General features: G+C 36.2%; 1 protein-coding gene across 3 annotated transcripts in view; it reads right to left on the bottom strand.

Annotated features, from left to right (window-relative positions):
* Window positions 1-22885, bottom strand: part of SoxN (SRY-box transcription factor soxNeuro) — a 117985-nt gene extending 95100 nt beyond the window's left edge. For 2 of the 3 annotated variants that reach the window (XM_018503498.1, XM_018503499.1), the window contains exon 1: window positions 20580-22885. In XM_018503498.1, the coding sequence (XP_018359000.1) occupies window positions 20580-22000 (1421 nt within the window). In that variant the 5' untranslated portion in view covers window positions 22001-22885. Of the gene's footprint in view, window positions 1-17192; window positions 17362-20579 lie in introns of those variants that run through there. The other variant, XM_018503500.1, reaches the window with a different exon arrangement.
* Window positions 22886-23143: the final 258 nt, after the last annotated feature.

Below are 23143 nucleotides of genomic sequence, written 5' to 3'. Positions count from 1 at the left end.
CGACTTTCATGCTCCTGTTTGCTACTTTGTATTTAACCTTTCAGTTTCCACTTATTATTTATTATTTAAAAAAATCAGCGCTGTAATTATCTCACTAATTGCGCTACGCAACTTAAACCCTAATTAAGGGTTAAATGGTGAACACAGTTCAACCCTACATCGTGATGGGTCAAACCATAGAAGGCTAACTGTTTCATGCGCAATAGTGAACTTTCAAATCACGATATCCATTACAAATTAATCGAGTGACCGTCGCCAAAAAGCCAGTGTCTCTTGATATCTGTGACATCCACCGATATGCTCGGGCATACGAACAAAGCAAGAGAGCGGAGCCCACATTCACATCGCGAGACGAGCCGCTAAGCGATTACACGGTACGTCATCAAAGGATTAAGGTCTCAGTTATATTGAAAAATTACGCCCTTACGTAATTAACGGCCGAAAAATTTCAGCGAGATGAATACCAGCGCGCGCGCGCGCGCTAATTCCCACTGTCCTTCGAACACCACATCAGTCCTCTTCGCCGGCGTGTTCCCCTTTCCTCTTTTTTTCCTTTTTATTCCTCGCAGCCGCCTGTGTATAGGTGTCACGAAGATAGCAAATTTCATTTGTTATTTTCTCTCCGCGAGAGGAAAGCGCGAAACGCGACGGCGGCGGTGACGGCGACGGCGGCGACGACGACGACGACGACACGACGCGACGGCTTCTTTCACACAGCTCGCACGCGACATTTATCACGCGCGTGTGACGTTTTAATTAAATGCGATGACACTCCTCGTTCGATCCAGACAGAGCGCGTGCACACGCTCGCGAGTTGTGATCCGTCTAGAACGTTACACCTACGCCCGTGTCGATATAAGCGATATTACGTCGCGCGTATTTCGTCCACGCATACACAGTTCCATCTCTCTTCCTCTTTCTCTTATATTTCAAGTCTCAATCATTTCCCCCGTGCCTCTCCCTTGCCCCGTCGCGGTACCATTCTTGTCGAGGCTCTTCTCTCATTTTTCTTTTAATTCTCGAATGAGCGCCGACGAGATCTCCGACGATCCCGACGCGACGATCCGACGACACACGAAAACAACGCGTTCCGATTGTGAATCGGAATGACAAATCACCCGCGAGATACTCTTGACGATGAAATTAGCCGGCCATTCGCTAATCGGCGGCGACGACGAAAGTCCCCATATTGTCAGATTCGCAGAGCGATGACCGTTAAACGCGCGGATACTTGTCGCCGCAGTCATTTTTAATCCGTGCTGGCATTTATCGGGACTCGTGTGTGCTGAAACATTTCAGTAATAGCCGCTCCTTTAAGAGGCTTATGGCACATATGTATAAACGTTGAAATTGCAATCGCAAAACACGTCGCGTGGTTAACCATGATATAATTGCATTACGTTGTACGTAAGAGCGATGATCTTCAGCTGTTCGCTCGTTTTAATTATCATGATTGATTCTCGTTACAAAACGCGTATTGCCGAGTCTGCAATGTGGCGAAAGATGCGGCAAATTGAGCACAAACGTATAGCGGCAACGCGTCGGGAATCACGATATTAGCGATCACGACGTCGTACCCGGTGCGCGCAATCCGAAATTCTAATCGCCGTCACGATCACCCCGCTTCTTCGGCTTGAGGAGGGCCCAGCGCGATAACTCGACGCGTGACGGCATTATAACGACCCTCGCGAACGACGCGGGTGGACCGATAAGGAGACCGAGGTAAGAGGTAGGTGTGCGGGACCCCCGGATCCCGCAATCGTATACCGAAAATTAAGACAAATCACGGCCGATTACGATCGCGTTAAATTAGCCGGCGGCTGATTCGTCGCCGACGTCGACGTGGCCGCATGCGAAACGTGCATTAAGAGACGCTGGCCGTCGTAAATGCACCGCCATCGCTCGGGGAGCTTCGCTTCTTGTTTTCGTTTCACGGTAGGACGATAACTCAACAGCGTGTATGCCATCGCGCACGCGGCTGTCGTGAGTTATCAGCCGGCACGAGTCGTTATCAGCAACTACTGCGCCCGACTGAAAAATCACCGGCCGGAAAATAATTGTTAAGTGCTTTATTAGCGCAATAAACGTGCAGCGACGAAGGGAAGAACTGGGACAAAAGGGAGCGAGAGATAGCGACGATCGCTCTATCGAGGTCTCAGGGACGAGAGGCCGATCTTGATTTTACCGATGGCTGTAATACCGCGTAGAGGATTTCATTGCGAATGTGTTCGAAACAAGCCTAATTAATTAAACAGAAGATAATAAAATTATCAACTATACCAGAAAATTGATTTCAGAGATTATCGGATCGACAAGTGTCTAGCAAAATGTAAAAAAGCAGAATTTTAACCCTCCGGAGGCTATTAAACCCACTCTAATATAAGTCTGCTTGTAAAAAATGTTAAACAACTCAATTTTCTTTATCCATCTTTGGATTAGTGGATTAGGAGATCGTGAGATTTCTCCTTGTTGGAGATTTTAAAATTTCGAGAAGAATTAACGTGTGAATATAAAGAAAAGGCCATCAAAATTTAGATAGCCAGAGATTTTTTCCGTCATTTTGTTCCAAAAACTCGCAAATATATATCTGCAAATAAAATACATCTACAAGTTTGAATTATTTTTATTAAAATATACTTAATTTCATTCTCTTTTATGCGATTTATGTCATTTTGGTTCCTTGAAATTAATTAATGCCTTTTAATTAACATAAATTAAATGGGCTCAGACACAGCATCAATAACTGTTACAGATTTTGGCGTCAACTTCGGAGGGTTAAAAATTTCGAGCACAATCAAGTAGAGGCTAGAAACCCACGAGATCGTCTACAGGTAGACACAAGTTAGCAGTGTAACAAAGCGTGCAATAAATTCTCTCGATATCGCTCGTTAATGATCGCGCGCATCGCCGATAACTCGCCGGCGCACAGTTTACTATCCACTTCCGAGCGGAGCGCCGCGCGTCGCGGTACATAAATCATATTTCGTGTAATTTATATCGCGAGTAACGCGTAAGATAGGTGAAATATAACCTTTCGTCCTGTAAGAGAGCTGAAATCGCTTTGCGAATCCGAGCGGGTGGAGTGCCGTCCTTGAAGGGTCGCACGAAAGTTAAATATATGGAGCATTCGCTTAGATATGTATAATTTGCAAAAAGCGCAGACGACGTCTATTGTGTGAAAGTGAGGGCAATTTACCATAGTGCTGTTAAATTAATTTCGGATCAACGTTTCGTATTTATGAACTTCTGACACTGCTCTTCTGACAACGCTCCCCAGTACGCATAAATTAACGTCCACCCTGGCGTAATTCACGATTGCACGCATTCCAGAGAACGTGAAGGCGGACAAATGCCTATAAATATTAACTCGATTACGAGGAGCTGTTTGCACCTGCAAAATTACCAGCGCGAATTTGCCCGAAAATTACCCGAATAAAATCTCCGGATAGGCTACAAAAGAGAAAATAGTAATCAGTTTTGGGAAATACCATCACAGAAAAAGATTTGTTAAAACTAACTAAAAATTTTACTGATTTAACAAATCTACAGTTGTAATATACAGACAGCTAATTTTCTATATTGAAGTACACTGAAAGAAAGATTGGCTGAATATGGCATAACATTTTTAATTAGTGGCAGCAGCTAATTTTTGGTTGTAGCCTATTTAAATCTTATACTAACGCAACCAAAAATTGGCTGCTGTGCAGCCAATTAAAAATGCTATGCCATATTTACCATCTAATTTGCTATAGCAGCCAATCTTTTCTTTCGGTGTAGCAAAATTATACAGCTGAATAAAATTAGCAATTATATGTATAGGTAATCATATTTTGTATTAACAATACATTTTTATTAATACAGCAAAAATAACTTTTTATAAAAATCAATTCAATTCATATTATAGATTAAAATTTTTAACAAAACCTGCTAAAATGGCGCGTACTTTTGCTACTGTAATGAAGAAAACTTGTTACATATTAGACTGCTCATTGTAGCAAAGAATTAACTGAATATTAGCATACTGATAATTGCTTACTATCATTGAACCATCAAATCTTTATAATTATATAAATGCTGAACTCGCACAGCAATCTACAGCTTTGCTGAACTATTCAATCTATTTTTTCCGTGATGGATCCGTGATCGAACGTTTTACAAGAGAAATGTGTTTCCCTTTTGTGCTTCATATTATACATACGTGCCTTGACTTTTCAAACAACTTTAAGACGAAAGTAAATCGGTGTCGCGTGCAAGGGAATGACAAGCGAACCGTTCTTATGCCGGGAAACTGCAGCGTATTGTTCGTATTACTCCCAAATTGCTCGTAAAACAACGGCATCTTTATTGCGGCGTGCGTACATATGTTTCGCGTGATAGTTCTGCAATGGGCAATTCTAGTTAGCGAAAACATTTACCCGTCACGATCGTCAGAGACGGAAGAGCCGCGCGTTCGCAAACCATTCGAATTCTGTTGCGAGATAAAACGGCACGATGGAAAAGCGTACGGGAGTGAAAATTGTATATACACGACGAACGCGTTGATAATCTCCCGCATCTTGTGAAGCGGGCCGAGCTCCGAGTGTTTACCCGCGACGAATTTGTCACATTAAGAACGCATTAGCGTCAGGTCCAGGACGGTTTAAGTTTAAGCGATCGGCGTGATACGAACTTCGTGCGGGTCGCGACGGCGCGTGCACGTCACAAAACGAGTGATTAAAGAGTCGACGTAGCACGCACAATCCGTGCTCTTAGCCCTTAAACCTGACCTTTTATATTACATTGAGCTAATTAAATTCCCTACGAATAAATAATAGAGAAGACGTTGTTGCACCATTTTCTTTGTTATTTTCTTTATTATTCTTTCATTTATATTATTTTTCCTATCTTCCTTGTTATCTTTGTTAATTTTATTTTTCTTGTACTTTTCTTTGTACATTTTCGTTCGATTATTTGTACGTTTTTAGGCTTGCCAAGGACAACAATAAACGCCTCATAGAAAACAATTTACCAATCAGAATTTTTCGGTTTTACTGGCAAGAAATTAGATACTATTTACTGATTCATCTGACCTCGCTAGTTTCTGATTAGTTATTCACTATATTTATCTAACTAAGATTTCTGGTCAATTACTGATTAGTTACTGTCCGGTAAATTCAAAAAAGGTAAAAACTAGCCAATGGCCAAATTCTCAGACATTTTTCTACTTGAGATCTATTTCTCTGTATCTTCTAGTTATGATATGATCTTCTTTCTCGCTTTCCTCAACTCGGAATCAAAGATTTTGATTCTAATTTTTTTTTATTAAAGACTAATGTGAAGAAAATAGGAAAGAATTAAATTTTCTTGCACTAACAGTTCGAAGAATAACGGGAGAAAGAAATGAGGAACTTGTTTTAGGGTTTGCCGGCTCCCGGTGGTTGGCGGTTCGGTTCGGACCGGTGGTGCTATTAACGACATTAACGCTACTACGAGCAAACACGGCTCTATATCATCCCGAGCCGGCGGAATAATAAACAATAAATTCCGGTGAAATACGGCGTCGAACAAGCGTAACCCATTTGTTTGCGATAAACTGACCCGGAGGCTAGTCCGACCAGTTTGTAACAGCCGTCTCCGTGCGTGAACGCAACCCCTCGGCCTCTTCGCCATCTTTTTGCCATTTTTTTCTTCGCGGCTACCCTCTCCTTTAACGCGTGAATGCCCGCGAATACCTACGGACAAAAATTACTCTCTTTATGCATCAGATATTCATAAAAATATTGTGGGATAATATCTTTATCGTGTGAGCCTTCCTTTTCGCAGATTTAATCATTGAAGCTGACGTATATTTTGTTAGCCTGTAATTAATGATCAATTCAATCGCGTGCTCGATATGAGTAAATGAAAACGACACGCTAATAAATTTTTAAGATTTCAGGCGTTTTTCTTGCAGCATGATTGCAGGTGTTACTTCCAGCTTAAGCGCTGACAAGCACGAACGTATAAAACGTTCGAGTTACCTGAAATTACCGGGTGCAAGATTTCTCAAATTTTATCGAGACCCATCTCTGTGAATAATTACAGCGCACATCATTTTTGGTGTTTATAAATCGATTCGGGAGGCGAGCGAGCGTAAAACTGGAGAAAAAAATTCAGTTCGAGTAATCTGTGTTCGCTTTAATGAACGACTGTGTGGTTACGAGTCTTAATCATGCGAATGCGAACACGATGTAACAGTAAAAAAGTGAGATGGAAGGAAGAGAGACGATGGTGGTTCGTCAGAATATACGATGCGCGTACGTTATCGTGCCAATTAACAAATTGGAAGGTCTGACTGGATTTTCGACGGCCGTTCGTTGCCATAACTGTCGCGCGTTGGTACCATAAATGCGAAACGACGAGCGCGAAAGAAGCTCTACGTCTGAATAGTTTCTTTTTAGCTGTCACTTTTTGCACTTTTTCTTCTTTTTTTATTATTCCACCGAGCATATTTATAGGGCGTTTTAATTACAAAAACTTAGAAAATATAAATCGTGATGAGATTCTAACAAGAAATCTAGAAAAACGCAAACTAAAAGGAAGAAATGTATCTTAATCAAATGAGAAAAGTCGATAAGAGAAGAATTTAAACATGGGAAATTAAAAGAACAGATAATTAAAAGTATTCCTAGAAGTATAGAAGCTAATAAAAATTTTAATAAAAGATTTCTTCTAATGTATTAATTTTCACATCTATATACATGCATCTATATATTAATAAATTCTCCAATCAACATTTTTGTATATCAATTTAGAAAACTATACGGAAAGGATGATTTTGCTGAAACATCTAAAGATTTAGACAAATCTGAAAATAATTTTGTGGGATCATCAAAATAATTATGCAGAAAAAAACTTAAGTATGATAAGCAATATAGCAAAAAGATGATATTCTAACAATCAGCATCTGACATAATTATTTTAATATCCCAAAATTATTCTCAGATTTGTACTTGGCTAAATTTTTAGATGCTTCAGAAAATCCGGGTACCAAAGATAATTGCATATGCTACTCGCAGGTATGATATCGAAAAGCATGGGATAAAATGCACGACGTTCTTGGTTCTTCGAAGATGAAGAGAAGGGCTCTCGCTCACCCACGTTCGCAGTAATTATCGCGGTTATAACTCTACAGAGAGGGTATGCAATCATTTAAGTCACTCAGGATAACAAGTGCGAGATTCGCAGTTCGTTAACCCGCTCGCTCGAGATGGATTAGTGGATCCATTAGATCTTCCGATTGGTGACGGCGCGCCCGTCGTCCCTTCGTCTCACTGTAGAAATCGTGTTGGATCGACGCTGGTGGTAATCGCGAACTTATTATCTCGGTGCCGTGATTTTTCCGTCAGTAGGACTGATGAAAAGTAGCCCGCGAGCCGATAAGCTAGATAGAAGTTACAGTCTCGCCTCGCGATCTCACGTTCGTCATTGCTGTTGCTATTGACGAGCGTATCGGTTCGTTATTGGCTGTTAATTTGCGTTCGAGTACAGGTAGTTGACGAAGAGAATTCTTTCGATGAAAGTTGAACCGTTTCTCCAGACGTAGAAAAAAAGTTTATTCAATCAGGAATGAAAATATTGGACAAGTGCTGATCGACTTATGATTTTGATGGTGTAACGGAGAGAGCGAAGTCAGGGTTATCGGATCTAGTAAAGCTTACTTGAACGTTAATAACAAGGTCGTTTCGCACCGGATACTCGATCGGCAGACGGTGGCAGACTGCCAATACTTCGGGCGCACGGGCGGTGCCATAAGGAGTGCGTTTTAGGTAATTGGCCGTGAATATTATCTTACTTAGGGGGCAACGAAGGTTAACCGGATCAACGGAACCGTGATAGCGAGAGAGAGCGAGAACATCAGACGGATAGAGGCAGACTTACGGTGGAGGCGAGGTGCGCGATACCTTACAAATTGCAACTCGCGAGGGGATGTTTCGCACGGAGGTACCCACGCGTGATCCGAGGGATCGGCTTGAGATTAAAGCGGACCTGAAGCGCAGTGGCATCAAAGCGAACTCTCTTGCTCGTTCCCCTTCGCTCGTTTTTCATCATTTTTCTTTCCTTATTCGGCGTAAATTGATTCATCGCGAGGCGCAAACAGTTATTAAGCTTCAAGTAGGTATGCCATTTCGTGATTTTTACGTAAACTTTATCTTTACCGATCCAACGTAATTTCGACATTTGATTGGAATTCGTATGCTAGTCGTTTAGGTTTGCTGCGTTTATACAGAATTGAAGATAAATGAAGGTAAGAAAAAACAGAAGATAAAACGCGTGCAGTTGATGCGTGAACATAAAAGAGAAATCACAGATAATTTGAATAAAAATAGACTACAGTATGTTTGACGTTTGTAATGTGCCAAATATATTTTGTGTCGTTCAACAACTCATATCATATAATAATTTTTATTACTATTATATAACATGTTATATAACAAGATATAAGAGAAGTTAAAAAAAAAAAAACATTTATGTTACAGCCAATACACAGAAAAAATGGTTTTACTGTAAATATCTAAAAATTTAATCAGATCTGAAAATAATAAAAATGTTAAAGATTATCAAAATAATATAGGATGCTCAAACTGAATGCTATATAGAATATCACATTTTTTGCAGCATTATCATCATGCTTGAGCATTCTACATAATTATTTTGATCGATATAATTACTTTTAGATCTGGTTTGATTTTTATACGCTTTAGTAAAATCGTTCTTTCTCTTCCACAGATTCCAAAAGTAACATACGTATACAGATTCAAGATTGACTACATTCGCGCATTACCGTATTTATGCAATATTTTCACAACCGCGCATGCAGAAATTGTTGTGCGGACGTTACTTTTTAAAGCGGAAGCGCGATTAAAATGGCATACCCGGCGGTCAGTAATTTTCAAATATCGGAAAAATCTAAATCACCTGTGATTTATTTCGCGGATATCTATATAGGTACACCGCGAGTAAAAAATTTTGTCATTAATAGCTCTGCACGTGATGGACGTTACGACATATTTGTTACATACATTCATCGAGAAATATAAATTCATCGGGAATATTTATTCGAATTCTGAAAACATCTAGTATTATCCTTTTTATATTGTTTCCTTTGAGATTTCGAGTCTTCGTTATTTCAAATTGAGGCGTTAAAATAATTTTGGCCTTCAATATGATGATTCGAGTTTAACTTTGTACTGCGTTTACGTGCTCGCCGCTATGTAATATGTCTTCTAACGTATTTATTTGTTCGCAGACGGACGGAACCTGACCTTCGAGAGATACGTAAGCTGTGAACGATGTCGCTCGATCACATGTCAGACGACTGCAGCTCTATCAAAATAATTTGCGATTTGTCAACGTTCAATTGAGACAACAAAAATCGCCGTATAAAAAACCTACGGCGAGTGCCAATCAATCAAAATATAACAATCGTATTCAATTCGCATAACTATAATTTAAACAAATTATTGCTAGATAGTTTATAAATTATTTTTTAATTGAAAAATATTTGCATATAAACAAGGAACAGGTGTTGAAGGAAAAAATTGATCGAGAGAGAATTGTTGCTCTTCGAGTCAGCTCTGTACTTGGGTATCCTTGCTATTTGATCGCGTGTTGAAGCCAGCTTTACCTCACTATTATTACAGCCACAATCACCTGTTATGAAATAGTTATACGCTACGTTAAAATAAGCGCATGCTAATATATTTATGCTAATAACGTATAGTTTCCCAAAATCGAATGAAACTAGAGGATCTAATTGCGGTAAATAAAAAAAAATCGTTTGTTGATATGTAAATCTACTATCTCAGCAACTATTTCTGCATTAAAAATTTGTGAGGTTTATTTCTTTTATGAAATACTTAATCTGTCTGCTCTTTAGCACTTGTAATTGTACGGAATATTCGAACGACTGAATATTAAAAGAAAATCGGAGAACAATATGATTGAAGTATATTATAAAGTAATAAAAGTAGCAATCATAACAGGAAAGTCTCGCGTGCTGTGCTCGAACTAGGCAAAACGCGAAAGAAATGATGACGCGATGGAAAAAGATATATGTACAACAACATGTTTGGACGTCGTTTCACTCGTTGCCCGAAACTCGGAAAGCGACCTGAAATTATTATCCAACTTTGTGCGAGCAACAAGTGTCGTTAAATCAACTCCATGTCGTCCATCTCGTATATCGTGCGGTTGTATATCGCCGCGCGCTACGCACGCACGGGATATTTAAAGAAACGTTATCTAAAGTTGTTCCGTAAGTATTATTGTTGGCGGCTTCGCGCTGGTGATACTCGCGGTTCTGCCTGGTTAAAATAAGCAGCGCGTTTCTCCTAATTTCTGGTTATAAAAAGATAAAGGCCTATAAACGAGCAAATAAGATGTACCTTTAATAGTAACTTTTAATATTACAATATCAAAGATCCTTATTTATTACAGATGCAATTATTTCGGATGTTTTTTTATGGAATGGCACTTTTTTATGTTAGTCTCGGCATTATATATATATTGTTATTATTCTTGTGCATTCGAGTATTCATTATAGAATTTAATCATAAACTTGATTGGAATGATGTTAAAATTTTGAACTTTAAACCGAGATATCATAAAAAATTAATCTCAGAAATGTTACACATTAAAGAACAAGCAAACGGTCTTAATTTAAGAAAAGATACAAAGCTGTTGGATGAATTCTATTTCAATATTATTGACAAATTAAGGAAAGTCACATAAACATACATTTTCGTCTGTTCGTTGTGTTAAATTCTTCGCGTGCAAAACGGTCACATTTCGTTCTCACATCTCGAAGCGCTAACATGACAGATATTCACGAGAAAATCGGATACTTAGACATATATACTGTAAGTACATTTTTTTAAACTTTAACTCTTTGAAAATTAATGGCTGTTATTAACTTTTCTCTCATAATGATACAGTTTAATATTTGATATCCATACGAAATTATATCTTGGGCCTGCATAGGATTTACGACCTATTCCGTATTTTAACACTCGACTCAGCCCATGTCTATACATAGCAACGAATCATGAACGCACATACACTCAGGCTGTTATAATAAACGTAAGAAAAAAATTACTATTTATAAAATTGTGACGTGCCTTGCGTGATTTGTATTTAGTGTTATTTAATGTTATCATTTAATGTTATTTAAATTTTACATTTATATGGATTACATCTTTATGATGGCTGAGATGGCTAAGTAAACCGAAACGTCCCATCTTTTAAATTACTATTAAATATACATCTTATTCTCTCGTTTATAGGCCTTTCTTATCCTTTTATTGTTGGAATACATACGAGAATTCTATTTCTTGTGTTTTAGTTTCTGGTATACGTGCGGATATAAATTATGTGCTAGGTAGCGGCCTTATATTCCAAACAATCAATGTCACGTAGTATAAATCGCGCGAGAGAAAAACAATTTTCCATCTCATCGCTCGTCATCAAGCGCGACCTCTCAAGTTAAACATCGCGGAAGATCGTGGATCGGGAGGAGGTAAAAAAAAAAGGAGGAAGAAAGCGGATGAGGCGATAGGTATTAAATAATGAGAAGCTCTCGTACTTGACGCATATTCCGTTCACGTACACCACGTATGCCACGCTGCCACCGCCGCCGTCGCCGTCGCCGTCGACACGCAGCATGCGTGTCCTCGTGGGGCGTGAAACACTTGAAAATCCCGGTTATGTAAAACATAGGAAAACGGCCCTCCGCATGCAGGACCGTCGCGTCGCGCCGCGTCGGAACGTTAGGTGGAACGCGTAATTGAAAGCACTTTAGAGACCCTAGCGGCACGCACAACGAGCTACTCGCATTTGCATTCAGTGGCGGAGGGAATGCCTTTTAACCGAAATGACTGCGTGTGTATGACAAACGCCGGGGTTTATGTGCCGGAACGATGGGAATATTTATTGGCGCGAATTAATGTCTCCACTCGGCCATATACCGCGTTCGGCGGGCACGTTTATGCATATACGATATATTATATACATATTTATATCGGGATGATTTCGCGAATGCGCGCTATGTGACCAATCGGGAGAATAAAAAGCCTACTTGCAGCAAAAAATCATTTGTGCAAATCATAGGGCATGTCTATTCATGTGGATTCATCATGCCGTTTATATGCAATTTGACATTGACTTGTTACAAGCAAGAGAATTCGTTTCGCAGTTGAGTGATCGAAAATTCGACAGAAAAATCATTGCATCGCTTTTCTAAAAAAATCAATGATGATTGTAAATTAAAATTTTAATGATTATTTTGTATATACATATTACTACGTTGATAAAAAAAATGATGAAAGTAAAAAATTAGCATAATTAGCCCTAAAAACTAATTTTTGTGGAAAAGTGTCAACTTTGATAAGGGATACGCTAAGGGATACTAGAGTTCAAATTTTAAAAACTTATAATTCTAAACAATACATTATAATTAAAAGTATAACATAAAAAGAAAATAAAGTTATAAACATTCTATATTTATTATCTTAATTAAGATGCTGTTCCAGTTTAGAAAATGGTTTACTGACAAATTGCAAATTTTGAAATATATCATTTTTCTATCACTGCAGCAATATATAAGATGATAAAACGTTAGAAAAATTGTATTGTTCGTTAGATTTCCTGTCTTAGACTTTTATTTTTCGTTCCAATTAATCTTTGTATCGATATAATATTCACGAATTATCAGTCGTAAACGAGATTATTTTCTCGTTATTTAATGTAAACTATTTAATTAAATTGTTTTCAACGAGTCTTATTTTACCGTTACAATTTTTATATATATAAAATTATAATATCACAATAAAAATATTGTGTCAAGACAGGATGTCGGATACGAAAGATGATGTAGAGGTCAAATTGAAAACACAAGTTTCAGGTATAATGTTCAATATATATCTGTATTATATATCGATAAATTTATAATATTATATTCTAACATATCGCAACGTATATATACATTACAGAGTTCACGATAATTTGCATTAAATCGGTCATCAATATGTACATAGCTTGTATATTCGAGATGTTCATTTTATGGAATGCGTCTAGACGTGAGAAGAATAAGCACGAGATGCAAAATGACGTTTATTGAAATTACGTTATTTATCATTAATTATAGATATATGCACTTGTATGCGTATAAAGTTTGTTGAAACATGTTTGTTGAAAAATTCTAAATTCGAGTACGCTATTCCATACCATGAAACCTCTCCGAATATAAAGCTTCAAACGTAAGACGGTCTTTGGATATCTGCTAAGTCATAATGAATATAATCAAAGAAATGTAGTTCCTACAGTATAATAGTTTATTTTGATTAATTTTAATGCTTTTCGAAATCGGGAACAGTCATCGCAGATACAGATTTAGTGTAGTCAAAATTTGTGTACAGAATTCGTGCACACACAACGATAAATTTATTTGCAGCAAAATTAATATAACAATAAAAAATAAAATATAAAAATTATTAATAATTACATCTGTTTAAATATATATAATTATATGTAATACATTAAATATATGTTATAATAATATATACAGATTATCAAATACATATTATTATAAATATAAGAAAACGCATCATATATTATATATATTTTTTACATATATTATAAATACATATATACATATATATATAAATATTTTTACATAATTGGCAAAAGAAGGAGAAAAAAATAATATCAATGAATGTTTTGAGGAACTGCCGGGCTGCGAAGATAGGATAAAGCGGGATAATTTGGATAAGTTAAATTTTGAAATTGTATAAAAGATTGAGTGGGAGTCGCATAGTATATTCAATCAAAACGTACTTTACTGAATCACCAGTCTATTTTGTATGTTTAATTGAATACACTATGTGGCCTCAATTTTTTACGATTTCAAAACATTCGTTAACTTAATTTGTTAACATTCCGTTAACCATAATTCAAATTATCTTTAAGTGGGCAAAATTTTGTTTTGCGGATAGACTTTATATCATAAAATATGAAACCAATGACAATAATAAAGACAAAATGTTTAATATAAAGCGTCGCATACTCGTATACAAAATACTCGTCAATAACTAAGATACTTTTCAAATGCGATTTTGTACGTGTAACATTTTTAATAACTATTGTTTAGATATTGTTTAGAATTGTTAAATTTTCTTTAAGTTTTTAGGTAAACTCCAAACCGTAAATTAATATAAAAGAAAGACTGTATCTGGACACAAAATTGATTTCCGATATAAGTGCTTAAAGATACTTCATTTTCCATTAGTTTTTATTCAAACAAGTCATCGTGACTTCTGACTTTTCTAAAAGTATACAACCAAATCAAATTATGAATATAAGCGATAAGTAGAGTTTCTTATGCATTAAATAAATATATTGGAAAACCGACGCACAGTTATAGGGCCAAATGAAATTTCGTGTTTTCAAAAAGACTACAATCTCGAAATTTGAACAGATTTCGATGCATTTTTTTTTTAAGTAAAAGCTAATTAAATTTGGAACAACTTTGTTGAGCCAAATTTTTATTTCTTACTTCTCTTTTTTTTTATTAAATTAGACATAAAGAGAGAGGTAAGATTTAAGAAGTATTCAACCGAACAGTAACTCATTTAATATGACATTTAATTTAACATCAGGCGAATATTGATAATATTCGAATTTTAAAATGATGTTTAAAAAACCGTACAAACTAACGTAATCATTAAATCTTATCTTAATTTAATAAACAAAATTAATTAAAATTTAATATCTAGTTTTTAGTACACAAAATTGTATTAAGTAACCATACTTTTTTGAATCATTTTTATTTATTTTGTCCTTTTTTTTATCATTTTCATTATTTTGTCATTTTTTATTTTTACTTAACACTCAAATCTTAAAATGATGTTTAAAAAGCTGTACAAACTGACGTAATCATTAAATCTAACCTTATAAGGTAACAAATAAAATTAATTAAAATAGTATTTAGTTTTTAATAAACAAAACTATTAAGTAACACTACACTTTTTTTATTATTTAAAAAATTTTATTTATTTTTTTTAATTTTTTTATTTAATTTTTCTATTGATTATTTCTATTATTTATTCATGCAACAACACATTTTCAGTTTCCAATTCGTCTGATGTTAAATTAAATGCCATATTAAATGAGTTACTGTTTGAAAACTTCTTAAATCTAACCTCTCTCTTTATGTCTGATTTAATAAAAAAGAAAAGCAAGAAACAAAAATTTAACTCGACAAAGTTGTTACAAATTTAATTAGCTTCCATTAAAAAAAAAAAATGTATCGAAATCAGTTCAGATTTCTCGAGATTGTAGTCTTTTTTAAATATGAAATTCCCCATTGGGGGCGATGTATGTACATACAAATCACCAAATTCTTTTGTTAATTTACAGACATATTCAGACGTACTTTAAAGTGTTGTATATATGTATATATGTCTCCTTTATTTATAAACGCAGATGTCAACGATATTATTTAAAGAATTACGTATTAAATGTATTGAAGCGAGATTGTTAAGAGTAACTAAAAAAAAATCACATTTTCAACAAGAATTAATGTTAGAATGGAGGACATATAATATATGATAATCATAATAATATAATAAAAATATTAATATTATTTAAAAAAACGGAGTGTGTAAAAAAAGAGAATTGCCTCTTATTTGAAAGAGAATCTTGTTCGCATTTGTTCTGAAAATGGAGCTGATTCCATATTCTTTTATATTCTATAAAACAAATTATATTCCGTAGGACTAAGAACGAGATTTTTTCTTATATAATTTGTTATTCGAACATTTAAAATATCAACTATTTATAGTTTTCACTATTATGTAGTACTAATCTAAATAGTGTAATTCATATTGTGCTATTATAATTATGATATTATGCGTTCTCCATTATAACATTCGTTGTTATTATTATTAATTATAAGAGGAACGTGATTTTTTAGTTATTCTTATTATTCTCTCTTCAATCAAATCATATCAACATCATTATATCGTATTTCTTCTAATCCAAATATCTTTGTCATCTTCGTTTGTAAACAAAAGGAATATACTTTGAATACGTCTGAAAATTAATAACGGGATTTAATAATTTGTATGTGTACTGGGGGGGGGGGGCTTTCCAACATATTTATTTAGAACAAGTCCAATTTGAGGTCCGAAGTTAAAACGCAAAGCCACCGATGCAAAGAAATCAATATAGGAGCAAGATTTCGGAGACTGTAAAGTTTTGATACGCGTCTGAATAACACTTATCAATACTTCACAGCTCATGAAATCTTACGCAAATTGAATTTTTTGCGTACATGGCTTTGCGTTTTGGCTCAAATTGGACAGGCCTAGATAATGCGTAAAAAACTTAACTTATATTATAAGTCAGTTTTGTATTGAGATCCAGTGTTTTTCTTTTCTTTCTTTTAGATCAATCTAAGACTTAAAATTTATCTAAGACACGCGTAAAAAAAACTAAATTTTTACCGGATGTAAAACGATTTTTTTCGTAACAAAGAATGATTATACCGGAGATCATATGAAGATATACGTTATATAAAACCAGTGAAGATAACTATTATGTAAAAAAAGTACAATGTTATTCTTAATATTTCGAAATAAATAAAGAGAAAGGCATAATGTAGCGAGAAAAAAAGAGAAAGAGGACGAAAGAGAGACAGAGAGATAATAGCGGAGGAAGGAAAAAGACATAACATAATTTTAAGAAAATTTTCACGGAAAAGACAAAAAAATGTGTGTATATACATATATGTAGTACGTATACATACACAGATATACATAAGACGGAAAATACATATGTTTGATATATGTGTATATATATTTTTTTAGACCAAAATTTAAAATTTAACTAAGATCTTTCTTTACATTATGTATACATATCTTCACTGGTTTTATGTTACGTATACCATCTGATCCCCAGTGTAAACATGTCTTCGTTAAAAAATCGTTCTACATCCGATAAAAATTAAAAATTTTATTTACGCGTGTCTTAGTTAAATTTCAAATTGATCTAAAAAAATATATATAAAATTTCTTATTTTGATAAGATTTTCTATATTGACAAGTTGTAATGTGGAATATGGTTATGTACGCTCGTAGATTCCCTCCCTCCCCCCCTCTTCCACCCTCCCACCCTCTCTCTTTCTCTCGCGCTAGTTATGCGTTTCTCTTTACTTCGCATTCCATCTTTCGCGCGCTTTTTCTTTTTTTTTTCCGGTTTTCTTTTTTTCTCCCGCCGTACTTTCTACGGGGCTTCCATTTGCACAGACGTCCATCCATGTTAGCTTCTCTTTAAGCTACGAGATTCCTACGAATCATGCATGCGTTGTGTTAAGTCGGATCATAGAGCGTTAAATCGGTGAATTGTTAAATTTCTAGCATTAACAATCCACCATGTTCATCGATAGAGAGATAGGATGAGTCAGACGAAACTTTCGTGATTATTCTATCGTGACAGAGTGAAATGGTATCTAACTGTGAGTAGGCGTGGAATTGTCATAATTATTTAAAAAACGTAAAAATCAACTAAAAAAGGTTGTGTAAGCCAAAATGAAACTTGAGAAAAAAACTATTTTACTAAATATTGGATTGAGTAAAAAAAGTAACTTCGTACTTTTACATTACATTACATCTGCCCGCAAAATACGAAATTACTTTTTAGTTTTACTTAATCCAATATTACATTGTAATTCTTCTAAATAATAATTTTTTCTAAATAATTTCGTTTTTTGACTCAACCTATATCACACACTGAAAAAACTGCATGTAATTTTACATGGAAATTACATGTTTATGGCTGGAAAATTATTTAAATTACATAAATATGATTGGAAATTTAATATAAATTGTAAATTTCCAATCATATTTAGGTAATTTTCCGGTCAGAGACATGTAATTTTCATGTAAAATTACTTGCATTTTTTTAGTGTACTTCAATGAAATTGCACTTTTTTCTCCTTCTCTCCCTCTCCAATTAATTAAACACAAAATTTCTACTTTTACAAATTAAAGTTCTGAACGTCATAATCATCTAGCAATAGTGATACTAAATTTGATCTGAAAAGAAATAAAAAAAAAAAAAAAATTTATAAAGTAAAATATAAATTTATAAGTTTCAAATTAAACATACGATATCGTGAACTCTGCTTCTGGACCCTACGTTAAAAATAATTCGATATATATCTAGGCTTTAAAATTTCTATCATGTATCTACATAATAACGTAATATAAAGAATAGATATAAAAAATAGCATAATTAATAATAATTAACAATGAAAATCAATGGAAAGAAATAAAATAAAATGATGTAATAGTTGCAAAACTATATGTACATACATAATTGAAATAATTAAAAATTTTTGCGAAAAATCACATTTGAGTATACTCTATATTTTATATTTAATAAATAGGACTAAAATTTAATCAAAAGATAATTTACGTCTAAAAAAGAGATTTATAAGAAAAATACAATTGGTGAACTGATTTCGATGTATATGATGAGTATGTGATGTATAAATAAACGAAGAATGTTGGATCTATTAATGATTTCTACCAATTTCTACCGTTTCTACTAATTAGATTAACAGTATTAGGTTTCTTGCCTTGAAGTAACTGCAATGTTCACGAAACATTGGCATTTGTAATTTATCAAGACATAGAAATAACCCTTAAACTGTACAAATTCGATGTAGATTAATTTTAATCTCGGTTTAACTTATTCTTAATCTTTTTCTAGTTCTAAGAATTATTAGAACAGAATTAATCTACGTTGGTGAAAACGGGTATTAAGTCTTAAAGTTCCGATTAAATACAAACATAGAATTGTTTAAATCCTTTGTATTATAAATCCACTATAAACCTTTCATAAACTCTTATAAACTTCAAATATATGCCTTCTATTTATTAATAGACGAAAGACTTTTTTCTAATTGTACGAGCAAATCCTACATAAGAGGTGTTCAAAGGGTGACAATTAAAACTCGTATATTTAAATGTTTGCACAAATAAATAAATATGAATCACGTTTCAATAAATATTCCAGCTAAGAAAAATTAGATGTATAAGATTTTACATACAGTTAAATACAGATAAATTCTATTTTATTCGCCTTAGTGGTGATAGTTATTCAAATGTTTAGTTATTCTAGTAAAATTTGTATTGATAATGTTTTATCAAGTGTGTAAGATTTTTGCACTTTGGTACGAGGTAAATCGACGTGTTTATTCTTTCTTCCCTGCCGACTCGACACGCCGGTCTATAATTTTCTAGAGTAATGATATCTTGCAAGTTCCACCTTGCTAACTCTTGAAATAGTAATAATCGTGCGCGAATAAGCAACTGGTCGCAAATTTCAGATGTAAGAAGCGAATCGTAGATCACTGTTTTAGTAGTTAAATGGTGTGTGATGATAGAAGGTCCAGAAGCATCGTCACGATAGCATATGCAATATTATCATTTGCTTTAGCAAGAGAAAAACGTGAGTATCGCGTCATGAAATACGTAAGTATAAGAAAAAATGAGATATTGGAAAAAAGAAATAGATAATATTCATATAGGTAATATATAAATAATATTTATAGATATTGCACGCTCGTTTGATGTGAATGAAATATAATTCTTAGATGAAGCATTCATAACGCGACACTCATGAATTACTATATGTACGGAGTACAGGGGATTCTTGTTATAAAAATTCTGTTTAAAGCCAAGAAATATATAATAAAAAAAATTTACATTAGGGAAATAATTTTTTTATGAAATTTATAGCAACAATAAAATAACAAATGCAAAAAATTTTAATGTGGAATCGAAGACTTCTATTTGAATGAGAAATTAAATTGAAAAAATGCATTAAATGGAAAAATTATATATATATATATATAAAATACGATTTATAATGCGAACCTCCTGTGGACTCCAATAATATTTAAGTTGCAAAATTCACAATCGATGATCTTCAAATAACTTTCGAAGATCATCAATGATTTTTGTTAATTATAACTCAAGCGAATGGTGCAATCGTCGTCAAACTGGGATAAACAGCGTTACGTTCGTCATACTTGACATCGATTAACATTGAGACATATATACCATACTAACTCAAATTATCTGTCGGGAGCGCTATAGCTCGCCGTTCACAATGACCCAAAACATTTCTTTCCCTTTGAATGTAAATATTATGCTTAGTTTATAGTAATAATATTGCGGTAGTCCATTCGTATCTAATAATATTATAATAGAGACATTTGATATTCCATGTAATTTTGATTGAGAAAAGTGTAGATAATAGCAAAAAATGCAGTCTATTTCTGAAAGAAATACTGTATATCTGAAAAGAAAACGTACAGTTTCATTTATTGCATATTTTAAGAGACTATAAGATGTCGAGATATAATTATATCGAGCGTCACGGTTTATCCCATTTTTACGACTCTAAAAAGCTACTCGCAAGCGAACAAAGGCAAGAGAGAATATTATGTGTGAAAAAGAAGCTTCTGCTTTTCTACTTCTTTTGTAGTAACTTACATATGCGAAATGGGCTGCATGGTATGGTGCTGCGTCAAAGAATCAGGTGATGGACCCGGCGGATAGACGCTTCCACCGTGTTGCACGACTCCCTGCTCGATGCCTTGCGGCAGATACATTGAGATCATCTGCCGGAGATCGCCTTGCGTCTGTTGGCTCGCTTGCTGCTGCCCCATGTATTCTCTCTTGACCTGGCCGGCAGGACCAGCCGCGCCCGTCGTCGTTGGGCCGCCCGTCGGCGTCGGCGTGTGTATGCCACCACTCGCCGGGCTCGTCGGCTCGGGCTTTATGCTGCTGCCACTAGGACTATGACTACTGGATATCTGAGAACCCGTTTGAGCTTGATGGTAAGGTGATGGTGATCCGCCAGGTACAGTAGCACCGTATCCGCCGTATCCACCATAGCCGTTCATGTTGATAGGGCTGGGACTGCTGCCACCGAGGTGATGTCCCATGGAATCGTACCTGGGATAGCCGACAGTCGAGCCAGCGGTTGCGGCCGTACTCATGTGACTGCTATACGCGACGTGTTGTTGATACGTTGTCGGATCAGGCATCATGTAACCGTTGGGCATGTATCCATTGGGCATCTGATATACATCACGCGGCAATTGCGGTTGCTGTGGTCCTCCGCTGGTGCCTACTTGCCGTTGATCCACGCCGAGCATTCCGCCGACTCCAGCAACTGCTCCGCCGAGCTGGAACTTGTCTTTCTTTATGAGCGTCTTTGTCTTGCGGCGCGGCCGATACTTGTAATCAGGATGTTCCTTCATATGAACAGCGCGCAGCCGCTTCGCTTCGTCGATAAACGGACGCTTCTCTCCTTCGCTGAGAAGTTTCCATTCGGCACCAAGGCGTTTCGATATTTCAGAATTGTGCATTTTAGGATTTTCTTGAGCCATCTTGCGCCGTTGTCCACGCGACCATACCATGAAGGCATTCATCGGCCTCTTTACGCGATCCATGTTATTATTCTTGGCGTTGGAAGAATTGTTGGGGTTGTTGGGATTATTTGGATTGCTATGATTATTAGCCTGATGATGCTGCTGTGATTGCGATTGTTGCTGTTGCGATTGCTGATGAGCATGATGCTGCTGTTGCTGAGCACTTTGTTGGACCGCCATTGCGTGCATGCTCTGTTGCTGCTGTTGCTGCTGCTGTTGTACGGCCGCGGCGGCGACGGCGGCAGCTGACATTGCGTAATGATGTTGAGAAGTTTGGTGATGATGCTGAAGACCAAGACCCAAGCCACCCGCGCTGGGTGGACTTCCCGACAATGCAGAATTATGAACTATCGTGCTTAAAGATCCATAAGGAGACATCCCTGCATGATGTCCCATCGGCGATACACCTTGGTGTGGATGCGGTGGCATCTGAGCATGCAGACTGCCGCCCTTCATGTCCGTCTCCATCGTGTGCATCTCTTCTTGCCTGTGCCCGTACAGTTTGCTGCCCTTTTCTGATACCGTTCGACGTCAAGAAAATCAACGGGGTACGCCGAAAATGTCAATCTATCACACCGGTGGATAAACCCGTCGTCCAAATCACCACCAGTCTTTTCTGTAAGTTCACCTCCGTCCGCGAAGCGATGACATGAGAGTCAATCGCGAACTCTCTAAGTCACTGATAATAATCACTATTAAGACACTCCGTAAGAATGGATCGCCAAGCGTTCGCGTATGTTTTCAACGTGACCAGCGTGTGATCAATCGATCACACGATCGCGTGAGCGTACCGATCGAATGATGTGGCAGTCTCGAACCATTCCGTGCTACGATGATCTTTGTATCACCAACCACGATAAATCTTCGTTTTGCGCAGTGTTCGAATTTAATTAAGAGTATCGTTTACGAAACAAACTCCATGCGAACACGGTCTCGACGAGAAGCATCACTAGCTATCGACATACTATCGATATAGTTCTCCGTACATTATTTTGCGATGCGTACGTTAATTCGTTTTTTCTCTTCTCACGCTCTTCGAAAATCCAGAGAAATACTTTACTGCGATCCGCAGTTCAGAGTGTCTGTACGAGAACTGACTACACTCACTTTCTTCCCCTCACTGCTAGTCTCTCACCACTCCGTGCCATTCGCCAGCTATTCTGACTGGCTGCGAGCCACAGTACGCTCGACGAATCGCGTCACGACAATGCGGCAACGACGCGCCAACTAAACGCGAATGCTCCGAAGCGGTCTCCTTTGAAACAGGACGATGGCACCTCCTAAACGGCGCGTGCGACACAAGAAATGCGAGAAGACAAATCATCAACGCGAAAAAACCAATAATTGATCAAGTTCACGGACACTGTCCTTTTGTCTTCAGACTTCTTGAAGAAATCTTTGGTTTTCACCCGCGTATGCACTTCCGTCGGTAATCCGATATGCGACGGGTTTATAACTACAGCACGTGCGACTAAAAGCGGCGACAGGCTTTTATTTCCTATTGCTCCTTTTTCTGCTTCCACTATGCTGGACAATTACAACGAACGATCCGATGCAGAAGCGAAAGAACCTCCACTCTCTACGAGAGTACGAAACTATCTGAACTCTGAAGCACACTAC

The sequence above is a fragment of the Trachymyrmex cornetzi genome, unplaced genomic scaffold (genome assembly GCF_001594075.2).
Source record: "Trachymyrmex cornetzi isolate Tcor2-1 unplaced genomic scaffold, Tcor1.1 scaffold1575, whole genome shotgun sequence".
NCBI lineage: Eukaryota > Metazoa > Arthropoda > Insecta > Hymenoptera > Formicidae > Trachymyrmex > Trachymyrmex cornetzi.
The sequence above is the reverse complement of the archived record's forward strand: the minus strand, read 5'-3'. Positions and strand labels throughout refer to the sequence as shown.